The sequence below is a fragment of the Monodon monoceros genome, unplaced genomic scaffold (genome assembly GCF_005190385.1).
Source record: "Monodon monoceros isolate NGI ecotype Baffin Bay Population unplaced genomic scaffold, NGI_Narwhal_1 Super_Scaffold_12, whole genome shotgun sequence".
Lineage (NCBI taxonomy): Eukaryota > Metazoa > Chordata > Mammalia > Artiodactyla > Monodontidae > Monodon > Monodon monoceros.
Genome location: NW_021703768.1, coordinates 13178310 through 13194579, shown reverse-complemented (window position 1 = coordinate 13194579; position 16270 = coordinate 13178310). Strand labels below are relative to the sequence as shown.

The 16270-nt window shown below is 43.8% G+C and overlaps 1 protein-coding gene across 6 annotated transcripts in view; it reads right to left on the bottom strand.

Moving 5' to 3' along the window:
- The window catches only part of TRIO (trio Rho guanine nucleotide exchange factor), a 374102-nt gene that overhangs the window by 23731 nt on the left and 334101 nt on the right, over positions 1–16270 (bottom strand). For all 6 annotated transcript variants that reach the window (XM_029218706.1, XM_029218711.1, XM_029218708.1 and 3 more), the window contains 7 exons: positions 15869–16039; positions 13201–13296; positions 6773–6921; positions 5581–5647; positions 3891–3994; positions 2309–2378; positions 12–101 (listed from right to left, as the gene is read on the bottom strand). In XM_029218706.1, the coding sequence (XP_029074539.1) occupies positions 12–101; positions 2309–2378; positions 3891–3994; positions 5581–5647; positions 6773–6921; positions 13201–13296; positions 15869–16039 (747 nt within the window). The remainder of the gene's footprint in view (positions 1–11; positions 102–2308; positions 2379–3890; positions 3995–5580; positions 5648–6772; positions 6922–13200; positions 13297–15868; positions 16040–16270) is intronic.

Here is a 16270-nt window from a genome sequence, read left to right as displayed (position 1 = left end):
TTAGGTCTTACCTCAAAAAAGGTATCGATGTATTCTGAGACAATGTGCTCAGACTTTGGTTTATTTTGACAATAAACTATGTACATGTGCAACCTTCTCTCCTAGGAATGAAAGGCACACAGATGGGTTAGAACACAGGTTCACATGCAAGTGTCAGCTCATTCACAAAGGAACGTTTCTTAAAAGCCCATACTTTACCCGGCAAATACGAGAGGCAGTGAAAGTTCTTAATATTAAACGAAGAATCATTCTCCCCCGCTTCAAACCTTGCCAGTGGTCCCAGGAAGCCTGGCTCTTTTCAGGAGGTTAGAAAAACCTCTTTAGTCTCAAATACTGAAGGCAGCGAGCCATCCCTTAATGCCCTGATCCTCAAAGTGTGGTGTGCACGCCCCTGGGGTCCCTGAGGCCTTTTGGGGACCCATTAGATCAAAACTATTTTCCAAACAATACTAAGCTGTCATCTGCCCTTTCTGTTGCGCTACCATTTGTAGTGATGTGCAAAACCAGTGGTGGGAGAAACTGCTGGCATCTTAGCAAATATCTTTCACTGCTACACATGCCAGTTTCACCTAAGGATGTCCTTGCTGAAGTGATAAAAATTCGCTGTATTAAAACTCAGCCATGGGGACTTCTCTGGTGGCGCAGTGGTTAAGAATCCACCTGCCAACGTAGAGGACACGGGTTCGAGCCCTGCTCCGGGAAGATCCCACATGCTGCAGAGCAACTAAGCCCGTGTGCCACAACTACTGAGCCTGCGCTCTAGAGCCCGCAAGCCACAGCTACCGAGCCCACGTGCCACAACTACTGAAGCCTGAGCACCTACAGCCTGTGCTCCGCAACAAGAGAAGCCACCGCAATGAGAAGCCCACGCACTGCAACGAAGAGTAGCCCTGCTCACCACAACTAGAGAAAGCCTGTACGCAGCAACAATGACCCAACGCAGCCATACATACATACATACATACACACATACATAAATAAATAAATACCAAAAAAAAAAAACCCTCAACCATGGACTATACATCTTTTTAACGTTCCTGTGACAAAATGGAGATCCTTGTGACACTTGTGCCATGTGCTACAGTAGTCAAGGAAAAGCCCTCGTGTGGCTGAGCCATGAGCTGAACCGACTGCTTGTTTTCATGGACCATTTTTACTTGAAAGAATGATGGACACAAACTATAATTATTTACACGTGGGTATCTGGTAGGCAGTTTCCTGAATATGAATAAAATAAGCCTGTCTCATTTCAAGGCAAACAACCTGCAATGTCTATTAATAATGAAAACTTGAGCTGTCAAGCAAAAAATTATACTTTTGGAAAACATGGATCTGCTACCTGGAACTTGACAGTACTTAAAGACAATGCTTAAATACTTAAAGAACATTGACAATACTCAATGAACAAATCTGATTTCTTGATACTGTTTATTGAAATGTTTCAACATCTGGAAGATCTGTCTGAATCAGTGAGCCAGAATTTACAATGCAGGATGTCACAAGCTGGTGCAGGGGTAAAAGAGCCTTTAAGTGTGAGACAGTTCAACGGCTTCTAGTGCAACAGCAAGAGAGAAGTTCACCAATGGGTTTTCAGACTCCATGTTGCGACTAACCTTTAAGAAATTCTCACTTGTTGAGTTTTGATGTAGTATCTAAGAAAATTATCTATACTTATCGGAAAAGGCTATTAAAACACTCATCCCTTTCCATCCAAATATCTGTGAGGATGGATTTTCTTCATAAATTTTAACTAAAAAACACACTACAATAGGTTCAATACAGAAACTGATATAAAAATGCATCTGTCTTCTATTAAGCCAGACATTAAGGAGATTTGCAAAAATACAAAAATCCTGGTCACTAATTTTTTGAAAATATAGTATTTTTTCCTAGAAAAACCCCCAAACTTTTACTGTTGACATGCTTCTTTTAGATACACACAAAAATGTGGTTATTATATTAAACCCACTGCACGTCTCGATACATTACCACCTGCACCAGACACTTGTTTGCCTACGGACATCCCCAAATGTTCCTCCTTCTGGTCTGGCTCTGGTCCCCTTCTGACCATCCTGTACTGTTTGTGAACTGAACAGCCAACTGGGGCCAGGTGACTGGGAAAGCTGATCATTCACGTGTAGAAGAGCAACGGGGGATTTTGAGTCCAACTCGCCGACATTGTACAGTTTGATTTTATTCTTAATGTAAGTACTTTTGTAACCTACACATGAGTTCACCTTTAATCTGACAAGCCAATTACTAAATATGACAATACAGAACGGAATGTAAATAATGCTATTGTACTTACATGTTTAACAAAAAGGGATCCTAGTTTTTCTGGATCTTGAAGGCACTTCTCCAACTCTCCTAAAAAAAAGCTGAAATGAAAGGAGAAGTGTTAGAACCATTTCCAACTTGGCCTGCTAATTTTAGATTGAGATTTATATTTTCAAAATATTCTGTTTTGACAAAAACAATTGGGAAGTGTAAAGTATATGCTTAACAAATACAATGCACACTGAAAACATTCTGTTAGGACAGAAAACAGAAAGAGACACAGGTTTACAAGGCAAGGCAGAGTGAGACATCCCTCGACTGGCAAACTTCCCTTCCTCTGGATAATCAACCTTTTTGTCTCACTTTGTTTTTAAATGACACAAACAGTAATATCCCATCTGAGTATGGGGTAAAAAATAAACGTTTCAAAGCAATTGGTCATTTTTCTTTCTAAAAACTTGGTCCTCATACCTGTGAGTTTCATATTCTTTCCATGGTAATTTTTAGGAGGCTCAAATTGGATAATAACAGATACAAAATACTGAATGTTACCTGGGCTGGCTTTATAAAGTTTTCTCAAATATTATCAAAATCAACTTCTAGGTGGCACATATTAGCTTCCATTAAGATCAGAATTAGGTATCCACAGAAACAAAGCAGCTGGGGACAACTACTCTTCACTTCTTCTGGGCCACAGTAGTTGGTAAGATGTATGCCCACCTTAGTTATCACTTACATATGCTGATATTTGTATCTGGTATTGTGCTAACCTGCAAACCAGTACACCAACGAATGCTACACTGAACCGTGTCGCACTTGAGGATTCAATATCCCCTAGCTCTGCGCACACCACGGCAGACACCACGTTGCCGGGAGCATTTCTCTGTCTGCTCGTCCCAGGAGCCTTGTGCTGTTTCCCCTTCCCTGTCACAGCTTAAAACCAGCCTTGGGAGCAGATGACTAGATAACAGCACCGAATGTCCTTTTTTAAAATAGGTTTCACTGTAGATTAGGACAGGTGTGGCAAGGTACTGGGGTCAAATTTGATTTTCACGGGCAATCATGTCTACTTTCCCCATTAAAGCTGACTTGAAAAGACTCTCTAACAGTAATTTGGATTTATTAAAGAGGCGGCTGCAATTCTAATTAGAAACGCTCATCGAGTCTCACTCTATGCAGATGTTATTCTAAGTGCTTTACACGTATTAACTCAGTCACTCTTCACAAAAGTCCCATGAGGAGGGTAACACCGTGACCCACGTTGTGTAGAGGAAAGGATGGAGGCAAAGAGAGGGGAAGCAAAGGGCTCGGGGTCAGGACCGTGCTGTGAACCCAGGCGGTCAGGCTCGGTGCCCGGGCGTCCAGCCTTCCCAACACGGGCAACCTGGATGGGTCAGCACAAAGAAGGTAAGAGACTTCCTCATGCTGTGAAATGCAACCAGAAAAGGCCTCGGAACACCAATATTTCCTTTACACCAGCTACCTCCATGGGGCCACATAGGTAAGGAAATGAAATGAGTCAACAAATATCCTTTCTCGTTCGCTTGGCGTGATGCAGTTTAGCGGGTTATGACAGACTGTCCACCAACGAACATGGTATGTATTTTACGTACTCTCTGTGCCAGTCGTAAATCTGATGGATGTTGCCAAACACAATCTTGTCTTTGCCTTTCATGTCATCGGGAACGCCATCTTCTTTCATAAGTGCCATGTAGCCCTAAAATTAAATATTTAAAGATAAGATTATTGCATTGAACATGTTTGAATCAAGTAATGGTTTACTGATTGAGAGCCACAAAGGATAAAAGAGACATACGCACTGTCTTGTAAACTAATTCTTTATGTAAGAACAAAAACCCTTTGTGGGGCTTCCCTGGTGGCGCAGTGGTTGAGAGTCCGCCTGCTGATGCAGGGGACACGGGTTCGTGCCCCGGTCCGGAAAGATCCCACATGCCGCGGAGCGGCTGGGCCCATGAGCCACGGCCGCTGAGCCTGCGCGTCCGGAGCCTGTGCTCCGCAACAGGAGAGGCCACAACAGTGGGAGGCCCGCATACCACAAAAAAAACCGAAAAAAACAAAAACCCCCCAACCCTTTGTGAAATGTGTCCTTAACTGGCCCTTGAAATACAGTTACATTCATTGACATGATTTTCTCTCCCTAAACTATTTAGCATTCAAAGATCAAAACTCTTCTGAGGAATTGGAAAGTTTAAATAAATGTAAATGGTTTCATAAAACAAATCATCTTGTCAGCTTGTAAAGATTAAATACTTGGCCAGAAGCATATTTCCTCTGTTCTCGGTACTGATCTGATATAAACAGATTTTCTTTTCTTTTTGGATTATTTACATAATTTGTTAAACACGGATTTAACAACATACTTTTCACAAATTGATTTTTAATAACAGTTGATTAACTATGTTGCTAAAATGTGGTTTAAAACTTCTATATAACTTGAATGTGATTCAGCCTGTACAAGAAGCTCTGAAGTTTTCAAGTTACTGTTAGTAATGATTACAGACATGTCAAGCATGTTTAATCCTTTATGTTACGCAATTAACTGTAATAGCCATTACTTTTAATGGAATGTACATCCAAAAAGTATTGCCCTGTACATATTTGCAAAGTTGAAAGAATAAGTGATAAAGTTTTATATTATAAAAATAGCTTTTTGATAAGTTGAGTTTATTAATATGATTATGCCCTAAAGTTAATGGCAGGGACAAGCCTAGAAAGAGCCCTTGATTTAGTATGAAAGGCAGTGGTTTTGCTATGGGTACAAAGTGCGTATCAACTTCTGGTCAGTGAAAGTGGTGACATATTCGTTCTGTGAAAACTACAAGCAAATGGCCTAGGGTGGTAGCCACAGACCAAGCTCTGAACCCAGGTGATTCAGGATGTAACTGAATCCATAGTTGGTCACATTGACTTTTCAACCAATGATGTCCTCATTTCTGTGGTGACACCCACTCTTGTAAAATAATTAAAGGCCAGATTTCCATATAAGAAATTCAAAGGTTGGAGATAATATTTACAAACTTAATTATCAAAAGAAGAGACTATGTCAAGAGGCACCATGCAAAAAAGAAGCCTTTAAAAAGTGAATACCGATTGTTGAGATAATTGGCTAAATTTTACTTTTCAGAAATATTTTGTTGGTTGTTGTTATTGTGTTTTGTTTTAGTCAAAAATATTTTTAAAGCTTTTGAGAAGGTATCAGCTTTCAATTGTCCTGTACAACACCCCCCCGTGGCAACCCTCAGGGCGGATGGATACAGGTTATTACATCTCTGAAACACACACCTCCACCACACAGCCGAGGTCCCGCACATAGTCACGTTCTGTTTCCACTAATTCTTGCAAAACGTAGCTGAAAAAAGAGAGAAAAAACAGCGTTTACCACCCACAATCCAAGGAATTTTCTGAATGAATTCATCCGCCCTTTTGCTTTCGTCAGGTCAGATTCTGCAGGGGCGGCTAGGAAGTGACCTCTCAAACTTGCACAACTGGATCTCCAATTCCTGTGTGTCCCCAGTCACTTACAGGTTCATGTGGGTGACCCACGGGTGCTGCAGAGGTCACAAGACACCTCGCATTCCGGATGAATTCACAGCACCGGATTCTGATCACATGCACGAGGACCGAAAGCAGGACAGACATAACTTTGTTATAAAGGCAAGATGTTAAAGGAAGTAGGGCTTTTGCTTGTTTGTGTTTTCATGATAAAGTCATTTTAAGCTTCGTTGGACATACAAAAGAAATTTAACTCAGATGTTTAAAGCCTTGGGTCTGATCACATCAGTCAGAAGTATTTCTTTTCATAAGGTTCAGTAACCGTTGAAGGCCACTCAGATAATAGAAGACAATTCCTTGATCGGTTACAGCAAACAACCTCAGTTGACCTAAAAACGTTCGTTGGCTGGTTGGTTGGTTTGTTCATTCATTCATTCAGCTAACACTGGCCAGGCACCTCCTATGCACCCGATGCCACTCTAGGTGCTGGGATACAGCACTCAATAAAACCAAGTCTCTGTCCTCATGCAGCTGGTTAAGTTTTTTCCTGTTCTCCAAATGCAATTTTAAACCTTCTGTAATATTCTTCAAGACTTTTTAACTGAAACTGAAAAGCTCTACCACTAAGGTATGTTTCAAGTTTTGGGGACTGTATTTAATTTTACGTCATCTTCTTTTTTCTTCACAACTATGTATATAATAGAAAGTATGGCTGTTTCTCACCAGAAGTGACAAAAAATATTCTTGTATCGTTCTTATTTATAAATAAAGTGTAATATACAAATAAAACAATAAAAGATGCAGCTACGGCTTACTGCACCCTCTTGAGGTTCTGTACGTTTGCAAACAAACGTACAATCGCTCGGCGAGAGACCCTGGGTCTCCTCCTCGTGTGACTCAGAGATGAATCCCAGCCACAGCTTCGTAGGTGACAAAGCCAGGAGGGAAGCCACCAAACAATGACAATGAGAACATTTCTTACTGCCGTCTCTTTAAAGAGCTGGATTTCCTCTCTTCCATCTCATCAATGGGCGAGGAGGAGGACAGAAGGGAGTTGTCTGAAGGGTTGAAGGAGGGGCTGCTACTGTCTCCCTGGTCCACGAGGAGTGAGCTGGGACGATCCTCCAGCGCCTAGAAGAAACCAGATCGCCCGTCAGGCCTCCTGCCTACACAGCACGTGGGGCTGAAATTAGGACCAGAAAATCTCATACGTCAGAAAATACAGAAGGCCTGATTACAACACTATGGAGTCTATGTGTGTGAAATCACATCGTATTTAGCAACAAAACCCCCAGCATTAATTCTGAAACTGAGTAAGAGGGGCTGCACAAAAGAGGAGAGTTAGAATGAAAAGAACGGTGAATTTATATCCGTTCATATATTCTGTTCCTGGTTACCAAATAATTAGAAACAATACCACAGACTGTACCCATTTCAAATCTAGCCATTTTCCTTCCAGTTATATTCCTGTCACATGAAAGCATGACCATTTCAGAAGTGTGTGCAGTCGCCTCGTTCAGGCCGGTGTACCCAGACACACTGCCCACGTTCCTGGCCAGTGGACCATGCAGCAACGTTAGCAAACCTCTGTTTTAATTAAACAGACTCGTACTTCAATGCACAGAGATCATGCAGCTAAAACTAATCTCTATCTCTGTGACGCTCGCAACTTTCTTCTTCCTTAGTAAGTGGTTGCCATGCCAACCTTGAACACAACTTTTTCGGTGATCAATAAATCTGTGAGTTGAATATTGGTGACTTTCCTCCCTGGGTTAGTGTGATAACGATCAGCAACTGGTTACTTTCTAATTGGTACCTACTAATTTTCTCTCTTAACCTGAATTCACAAAACTACCAGGGGTATAGGTGATAGTGCCTTTTTGTAAAAAACGAAATACAGTTGATCTACAACGTCGTGTTAGTTTCAGGTATCCAGCAAAGTGATTCAGCTATATGTTTTTTTTCAGATTCTTTTCCATTATAGGTTATTACAAGATATTGAATCGTTTCCTGTGCCATACAGTAGCTCCTTGCTGTTTATCTATTTTAGATATAGAAGTATGTTCCTGTTAATCCCAAACTCCTAATTTATCCCTCCCCCCTACCTTTCCCCTTTGGTAACAGTAAGTTTGTTTTCTGTGTCTCTGAGTCTATTTGTTTTGTAAATAAGTTCATTTGTATCATTTTTCAAGATTCCACATACAAGTGGTGTCATATGATATTTGTCTTTCTCTGACTCACTTCACTTACTAATGATAAGCTCTAGTTGCGTCCACGTTGCTGCAAATGGCATTATTTCATTCCTTTTTTTTTAATGTCTGAGTAATACTCCATTGTGTATATGTACCACATCTTTATCCATTCATCTGCCGATGGATATTTAGGTTGCTTCCATGTCTTGGCTACTGTAAATAGAGCTACAGTGAATGTTGTGGTGCATGTATCTTTTCGAATTAGAGTTTTCATCTTTTCTGGGTATATGCCCAGGAGTGGGATTGCTGGATCATATGGTAGCTCTACTTTTAGTTTTTGAAGGACCCTCCATACTGTTCTCCATACTGGCTGTACCAATTTACATTCCCACCAACAGTGTAGGAGGATTCCCTTTCCTCCACACCCTTTGATGATGGCTATTCTGACCAGTGTGAGGTGACACCTCATTGTAGTTTTGATTTGCATTCTCTGATAATAAGCTATGTTGAGCATCTTTCCATGTGCCTGTTGGCCATCTGTATGTTTTCTTTGGAGAAATGTTTATTTAGGTCTTCTGCTCATTTTCTGATTTTTTTTTTTTTTTTTTTTTTTTTGATATTGAGCTGCATGAGCTGCTTGTGTATTTTGGAGATTAATCCCTTGTCAGTCACATCATTTGCAAATAGCTGATAGTTCTTTTAAATTTTTCAAAGCACCCTGGCTGGGCAGAGATGACCAAAAGGTATTTCAGCAACTTAACGGGGAAAATGTGATTTACTTCTCTTCAAACAAAAGCCCAATACAAACTACAAGAACACTTAATATTTCCTATCATATTAAAACCTTTAATGCTTGTCCTATTTCCCCCCTAGGAGTAACAGGCTGAAGCTGACGCCATCACTGAGCACAGCTTTGAGAACACCAAGTCTGTTCCTGCAATCTTGTTCAAACCCATGGAGCTATACAAACACATCAACTCCTGCTCTTAGTTATGAAAAACAGTTAAGGAACGGGGCTTGATGGGAAAGTAGCATTCTTATTTTTAAATAAATAGCTCTTGACCTCTAGTGGAAGCACACATTTCGTGGTAGCAGCAGGGCCTGGTCCATGTGCGTGGGTCCTGGAGGCCTTGGACAGGAGACTCAGGAGACTGGAGGCTGGAGGACGAGGGAGGGAGCAGCGGTGCTGTCTCCTGCCCAGATGTGCAAGGAAACAGCTGAAGCTCGTTAGCTTTAATTACGGTCACTTGAACGGTGAGCAAAGAGAGAGACAAGAAAGGTTCCAGATGGCCGCTCACGCAGAGGAGTGGGCGGAGAGGCCCCGTCTGGACCTGCCCCAGTGGCATCCAGGCTCCTTCCGCTGCCTCTCTGGGACATGCTGGTGTGGACCCCGGTGGGTGGCCAGGGAGGGTGCAGGTGCGCCCCCAGGCTGCAGTCACGCTTGTGCCATCCACTCCTGGCCGCCCAGTGGCTCTCCCACCAACTGTGCGCGAGTGAAAAGGCTCAAAGCTGCCCCAGAGCTGGAATTACTGGGACTTTACAGGTTCAGATGAATTATCTGTGGAACCTTCTGGGTTGGGTGGGTTTTTGTGGGTAGGTTCTTGTCAACTTTCCCTGTTTCTTAAATGAAGAGAGACTACCTGTGCAGACCTAGCTCTTCTGAGGTTAGTTTTGGTAAACTGATTTTCTTAAGAAACTGCCCATTTCATCCAGGTTTTCAAATTTGCTTTCAAAGCGTTGAACAAAGTAACGTGTCATGATTGTTTCAATTCCCTCAGTTTACCTTTCCTTTGTAATTTCTTCTTTTGTGAATTTGGGCTATTTTCTTTGGAAGGTTACCGGAAGTCCATATGTTTTGAAAGAACAAATTTTGGGTTTTATTTCTTATTCTATTTTTCTGTTTTCCAACTCATTCATTTCTGCTTTTATCTCTGTGAATTCATTCCTTCTGCTTGTTTAAAGAAAATTTTGTTGTTCTTCTAATATCTTGAGCTACATGTTTATTTCATTGATTTTCATTCTTTCTTGTATCTCCCTTTATATTCAGATCAACAAAGAGAAGAAAACTCCAAAGTCAAATTCAGTCCCTGCAGCTGTCAGCTGCCATTGCCCACACCTTCCAATACTGATCAGGAACGTGGAGGTGGAGAGAGAGGCGAATTCCAAGGAAAGGTGTGCAGGGCGGTTTTTCCTTTTCAGACGGAATCCGCAGGTTCAGGGCGAGGAGATTCAGTTCCCTGAACACACACCGCACGACAGCAGGACACCTTCTCCCCTCGCCTTCGCAGTCCACTGCACACACAGCTTTGGAGGGATAATGGTTCAGCATTCAAATCCGATCACGAAGTCATGAGAGCCTAAGAGACGGCCCTCAGGAAAATGAACAGGAAGACCAAGGAGCCACAGCACACGGTGAAATATGCAGGAGTAACTCAGAGTCATGGGGAGCATGACAGGGTGAAGGATATTAAAATGGTGCACTAGAGGTTTTAGTGACAAAAAGTGCTTCCTGTTTGAGGATTAGTGACCAGAAACCAAGGGAGAGTTATGTTTCCCCTGAACCAGAAAAAGAGGGCAGAATTTAGATTACATTCCACGTAGAATGAAGAAGAGATGCGCTCACCATAAAAAGCCTAAGTATGGTTCTGCAACGGGGAGGGGAGGCACGAGTGAGCGCCCAGGTGGAGGGAACCCGGCCGGGAGCTTAACAAACAGCAGTCGGTTTACCATCCCCTGTTTCCAGCTGAGAGGTGGGCTCAGAGAGGCGGAAGCGGTCAGTAGGAGAGTCTGAACCCACACCTATCTGATTCCAAAACCTACGCCCTTTCCACTCTGCCAACAGCTTTATGCCCGTTAACTTCAGAAGAGACATAAGTGAGTAGAAATAAGGTAGTTTCAATGGATAAAGTTTAATTATTCAGAACTTAAAAGGGGGAGTAAAGCAGTAAGAGCTGGGAGACCAGCCATAGAACTCCTCTCCATCTGAAGTCCATCTGAATTAATTACACATGAATCTCAGCTCACTTACAATGTAATCCATTCAGATACTTGCAGAATGATGACGAGCAGGTTGACAAAGTGTTGTCTCACAACATTCCTTGGGAAAACTACTTAAATTACTAGACAAAAATGATTTTAACGATCATATAACTGATGTGCATAAACGGCTGTTTTGAAAATGTTTAAGGATGTTTAAGAATGCTTGAAAACTCATTAGATATCATTTAAGCATCTTTTCAGACCATTAATCAACTTGTCTCTCAAACACATAGCCAGGACGTGGTTTAGCTCAGTTCCTACTGACATGATCCCGAATTTTTGACCAGTGGAGTCAAGTTCTTGACTTCCTTACCAAGTCCTAGCAGCCCTGCTGCCTAACGTCTTGTCTAAGCTCGAGGCCCACTGCGTCCTTCTCAGACCACAGCACAAGCAGGGAGAATTCCAGCGACGGCAGGGCAATACCTGTCAGTCTGAATTTTGGATACAATTCCCCATTTGACCTAGTCAACCAGCCTCATTAGAAGCTGCTTAGGGGTGGGTGGGAGAAGAAACTGCAGTTATATACATGGTACCTAGTTAATACTGGCTTTGGAAGATAAATTCCTAACTTTAAAGAAGTACAGTTAACTCTTGAACAATGCAGGGGTTGGGATGCTGACTCTCTGTATACGTGGTTCCTCGGTATCTGTGGTTCTGCTTCTGTGGATTCAATCCAGGGCAGACTGTGTTGTACTAGAGTATTCACTATTGAAAAAAATCTGCATATAAGTGGACCCATGAAATTCAAACACATGTTGTTTAAGGATCCATTGTACCCTTTGATCTAGCAATTCCAGTGCTGGAAATTGACCCTACAGGTTTAATCACACATATAAACAAACAATGGATGTTTACAGTAGTGAAAATTGAAAACAATTGATATATATTATTATGAATTTATTTAAATAAACTATAGTAGATTTCTATCTCTGCCCCTTAGCAGCTGGTCAACTTTTTAAGCATTCTGTGTGCCTCAGTTTTCTCATCTGTAAAATGAGAATATGACAGTACATGCCTACCTCGTAGGGCTGCTGTGGGGAGTATATACAAAGAAACTGTCTGGAGGGAAACACACCAAACTCATGGAGAATGGAATGTGGGAGAGGCCGAGGGCTTTTACTTTAGGAGGTGTGACTTTTAAAAGATGTTGTAGGGTAGCAGGATATACTAGTCTAAAATGTTGTTACCATTACTGGTTTTTCTATTTCACAGGAAAACTAAAGAAACACAGAAATTTACTGATTTGAATCAGTTAGAAACAATGCAAACCTGTCTAACTTCAATAAATCAACATTTGATTTGGGGCTTTTATTAAATGAATCCATGTTGACCAACTGGCAACAGAGAGGTCACAAAAAGAATAAAGCCCTTATACAGCAATGCAAACCCTTCTCTCTCATACACTGCAAACCCAAGTGAAAGATCTCAGAGACAGAGAGAGAGACTCCCAGTGGTACCTGTGAGTCCAATGACCCTGTGCACAGCTTTGGACAAGACTGGAGTTGACCACATTGGCTATGACAGTGCCAGTACCGCAGACAATGTGGGTGCAGGAAAGGACTGACCTTGGCTCCTGGGAGGTCCCTCTAAGCCTGTGGAATGTCCTGCCTGATGAAGTCTCTGTTTACCTGGGGTTTGGGGGCTAAGACAGACAGTCTATGCTAACAGTGGGACTTTGGGTGAGGGCTTTGGTCCACGTCCTATCTTAATCCCTGGAGAGGCAGGGGACAAGGGTGAGCCATGTGAGCTCACCCTCGTGTATGTGACTGAGCCCAAATCAAAACTCTGAACACCAAGGCTCGGCGGGGCGGGGGGTGTCCTGGCTGGTGACACCCTGCACATATCATCCCACACTGTGCGAGGCGGGGAGAGTCAGTGTTGTGCACATGACTCCACTGGGAGAGGACAATGGCAGCTTGAACCTGACCCTCCTGGACCTGCTCCTGCACCCCTTCCCTGGCTGATCTTCACCTGTGTCTTTTCACAGCAATGAACCGCATCTGCGGCTTCTCTAAGTTCTGTAAGTCCTTCAAGCCAATTACTGAACCTGAGGGTGGGCCCGGGCTTCCCGAACTCTGTCCTGCAGACCAGAGCCACACCTGGACGAGGGCCCGCCCACCTACAAGTAGCACCCTGGAGCAGCTTCCAGCCCTCAGCCTGAGTCTCTGGGGAGCCTTACCATCTTGCTTTTCACGAGTTCCTCGATCGCACTGACAAGCTCGGCTGCGCTCGGCGTTTCGGAGCTGGTGGGGCGGACTAATAACCGAGAAGAGGCCTATGGAGGAAGTCGAGAAAAAGAGAGGGGGAGGGAAATGCCTCGTGTTAGTCACTGGGCAGACAGAATTCTCCTGCAAGCTCAATCTCCTTTCAAAAGTAATTCCAGACAAAAAGACCACAAGTTTGTCTTTGTTTGCATTTATTTAAAGCCATCTTTTAAAATTTACAATATTCTGACATGAAATACTAAATAAGACCTGTCCGGGATACATGTGGAAAGCAGACGAAGTCTGTTTCTAATCAGCAGTCATGTACCATCAGAATGTTTTTCAAAGAGGTGACTGGGCACGGGAAAATTCTAACTTTTGCAACTGCTGGCTAGGCTACTGGCTAAGGAGGAAAAGGCAGAGAATCTGATCAACAGAAGAGTGAAAGGCTTAAGGGCTAATGAGTGAACCCTTTAAAAAATCGGGAAACAAAACTGGATACTAAAAATGGCTTTACTGTGTGGATGGGGTTAAAAGAAAGAAACAAGAAAAGGAAAGGAACCGGGAGTACTGGCCAGACAGGGAAGAGGGGGACAAGCTCACCATTTTCTGTGCCATCCACTTCCCCAGTGATTAGTGCAGAGGACAGGAGATCTGTGGCCTCACAAGCTATCAGATGCCATTTACGGCTAGAGTCGGGGTGTACAGGGGTGGACAGGTAAGGAATCTGGGGGAGGGGCTACTGAGTTCGAGTTTCAGTAATTAGCAAACACGCTGTGTTTGCAGATTACTTGCACCGTTAATTTACTGGAAACTAGAAGAGGGGTGTAATATGAACCTTGCTTCATATTAAGGACAGCAGAGATGCATGTGACACACGGCTAGCTGTCCTAACGATGCATGTCTCACAGCAGACAGATACGGATTTATACGTTTACAACGAGGCTGTTACAATGCGGATCCAGATATGCACTTGGCAAAACAAATGTTGGCTTGGTCTAATGAAATCTGGAAGATGAGGTGAAGAAAACAAGGAAAAAATTCAAATGGAGAGGTAAGGAAACTGAGCCAAAACAGACACAGAACACAAATCAACATAATGCTGCAGTGAAAGTTTACGAAAAGAGAAAACAGAACAAAACAAAACATTAGTCACAAGATAATATACTCTCCGGGAACATCACTATAGACTTTTGTAAAGGAAGAATTTCTGTGGGTAATACCCAAAGAGGTAACACAATAACCAATAAGTGATTTTGGCAAACAGAAGAATATAGTGCAATCCACTCTTTCAATGGAGAAAAATACCCTCTTATTCGGTGAATAAGTCAACCAGGCCTGGCACCTCACTTTCGGCTAACCATCCACATTTACACAATTCCGGTTTTCTGCCTTTAAAATGCTATGGCTTAGAACGTTACAAAATAACCCAGGAGCTGTCAGAGCCTGGCTTCCTGGCGGGTCTGCTCTGGGCAGTGGGGTGTGAGCTTCTCTCCCACCTCAGGCCACCCTGCCCACCGCCCCCCCCCCCCCCCCATGGCACGGGGTCTGTACCTCAGATGCCCTCCAAACCCCAGTCTCGAACCCAAGCTCCCTCCTTCTGCCAAGCCCACTGCGCCCCCGCTGTGCACTGAGGGCGCCCCTGCTGTGCACTGAGGGCCCCGGAGCAGGAGGGAGAAGAGGAGTTCTACAGAGAAGGCGCCTTAGCTTAAGGCTAACGCGTGATCGGCCTTTGGCCTCACGGCCGTCGATCACTGAGCCAGGGCGACCCCGGGTCATCACGCACGAGCCCATCCAGCGAGTGACTGTGTTAGCACTGAGGGAAGTCAGGGAAGGAAAAAGGGGAGGAAGGGGGAAAACGGACGAAAACATCTGTTTTATTCAGAAACCTTAGTTTCTGCCAAAAAAAAAGCACCAGTAATGACTCCATAGGATGGTTTTTAACACCTGCCAATTTGGAGAAGCAGGATGGGCCAGAAATTGAGAGGATGTATAAGCCACAGTTACCAGGTTTCCTTCTTGATATTTTAGGGCTGTACAGAGTAATTTTAGATTATGTAAGAACTCAAAAAAACCCAGAAAACAAAAAATAAGATTTACTTGGCTTGAAGCCTCTGCATACATCCAAAGAGGAAATTCATGGTTTCGAACTGATTCCTGCACTTTGACAAACTCCGGTTTGACCCAGATGTTTGCCATGTTGGTAAAAGGAACTGGACAGCAATACCATCCCATCTGAAAACCACACCTGTGTGCAGACACCTAACAGAGAGAACCAGATGGGCTCGTGTGCGTTTAGGACGCAATCACGCAGGTGGCGTGCGACTTCTCTGCCCTCTCAGGGACCCTGGTTAGTACAGTGAGAAAAATTAAAATGACTTGAAAAGTAGCAATTACGAAAGCATCCATTAAAAATGCACTGAACGTATTTATACAAGCACACGCGTACGAGAGACTGCGTGGGTTCCTACAGCTTAGTCTAAATGGCCTTTGCTATCTATACTTTTGGGGTGAAAGGCATCTTCCAGGTGCCTTTTCACAGCCCGGGTCGCTCTCTGTGTCCTGCAAGGAGGCTGGGGCAGAGCGGCAGGCAACCGCCAGGCCCTCTCCTGGCGAGGCTCGGTGTGGGCGTGGCCCCCTTACCTTGTCGTCCTGTGAATCCGGCTGCAGCAGGCTGTGCTGCTGGATGGCCATGGGCGGGGGCAGGGGCACGGCGTCGGCCCCCTCCTCCCCTTCTTCCTCTCCGCAGCTCTGCATGCCCGAGGACGAGGATTTGGAGAGCGTGCCGCTGCTCAGGCCCTCGTTCCGGCCTCTCTGAAACCAGACCGACATTCACCCGTTGGAACCCGGCCCTGACTGTCCAATGTCAGTTCACAGAAACTGAGCCCTCAGGGGTTAACTGGAAAAGCACAGCCGGGATCGAAACTGAGAGCAGAAATCAAGGCCAAGCTCCTTCCAACCCTGGCGGGAGCTTCCACTCCCTCCAGCAACCCAGCTCCCTCGCTTGCCAACTTGGACGAGGGAAGGGCCACTGACAGTGTCTTG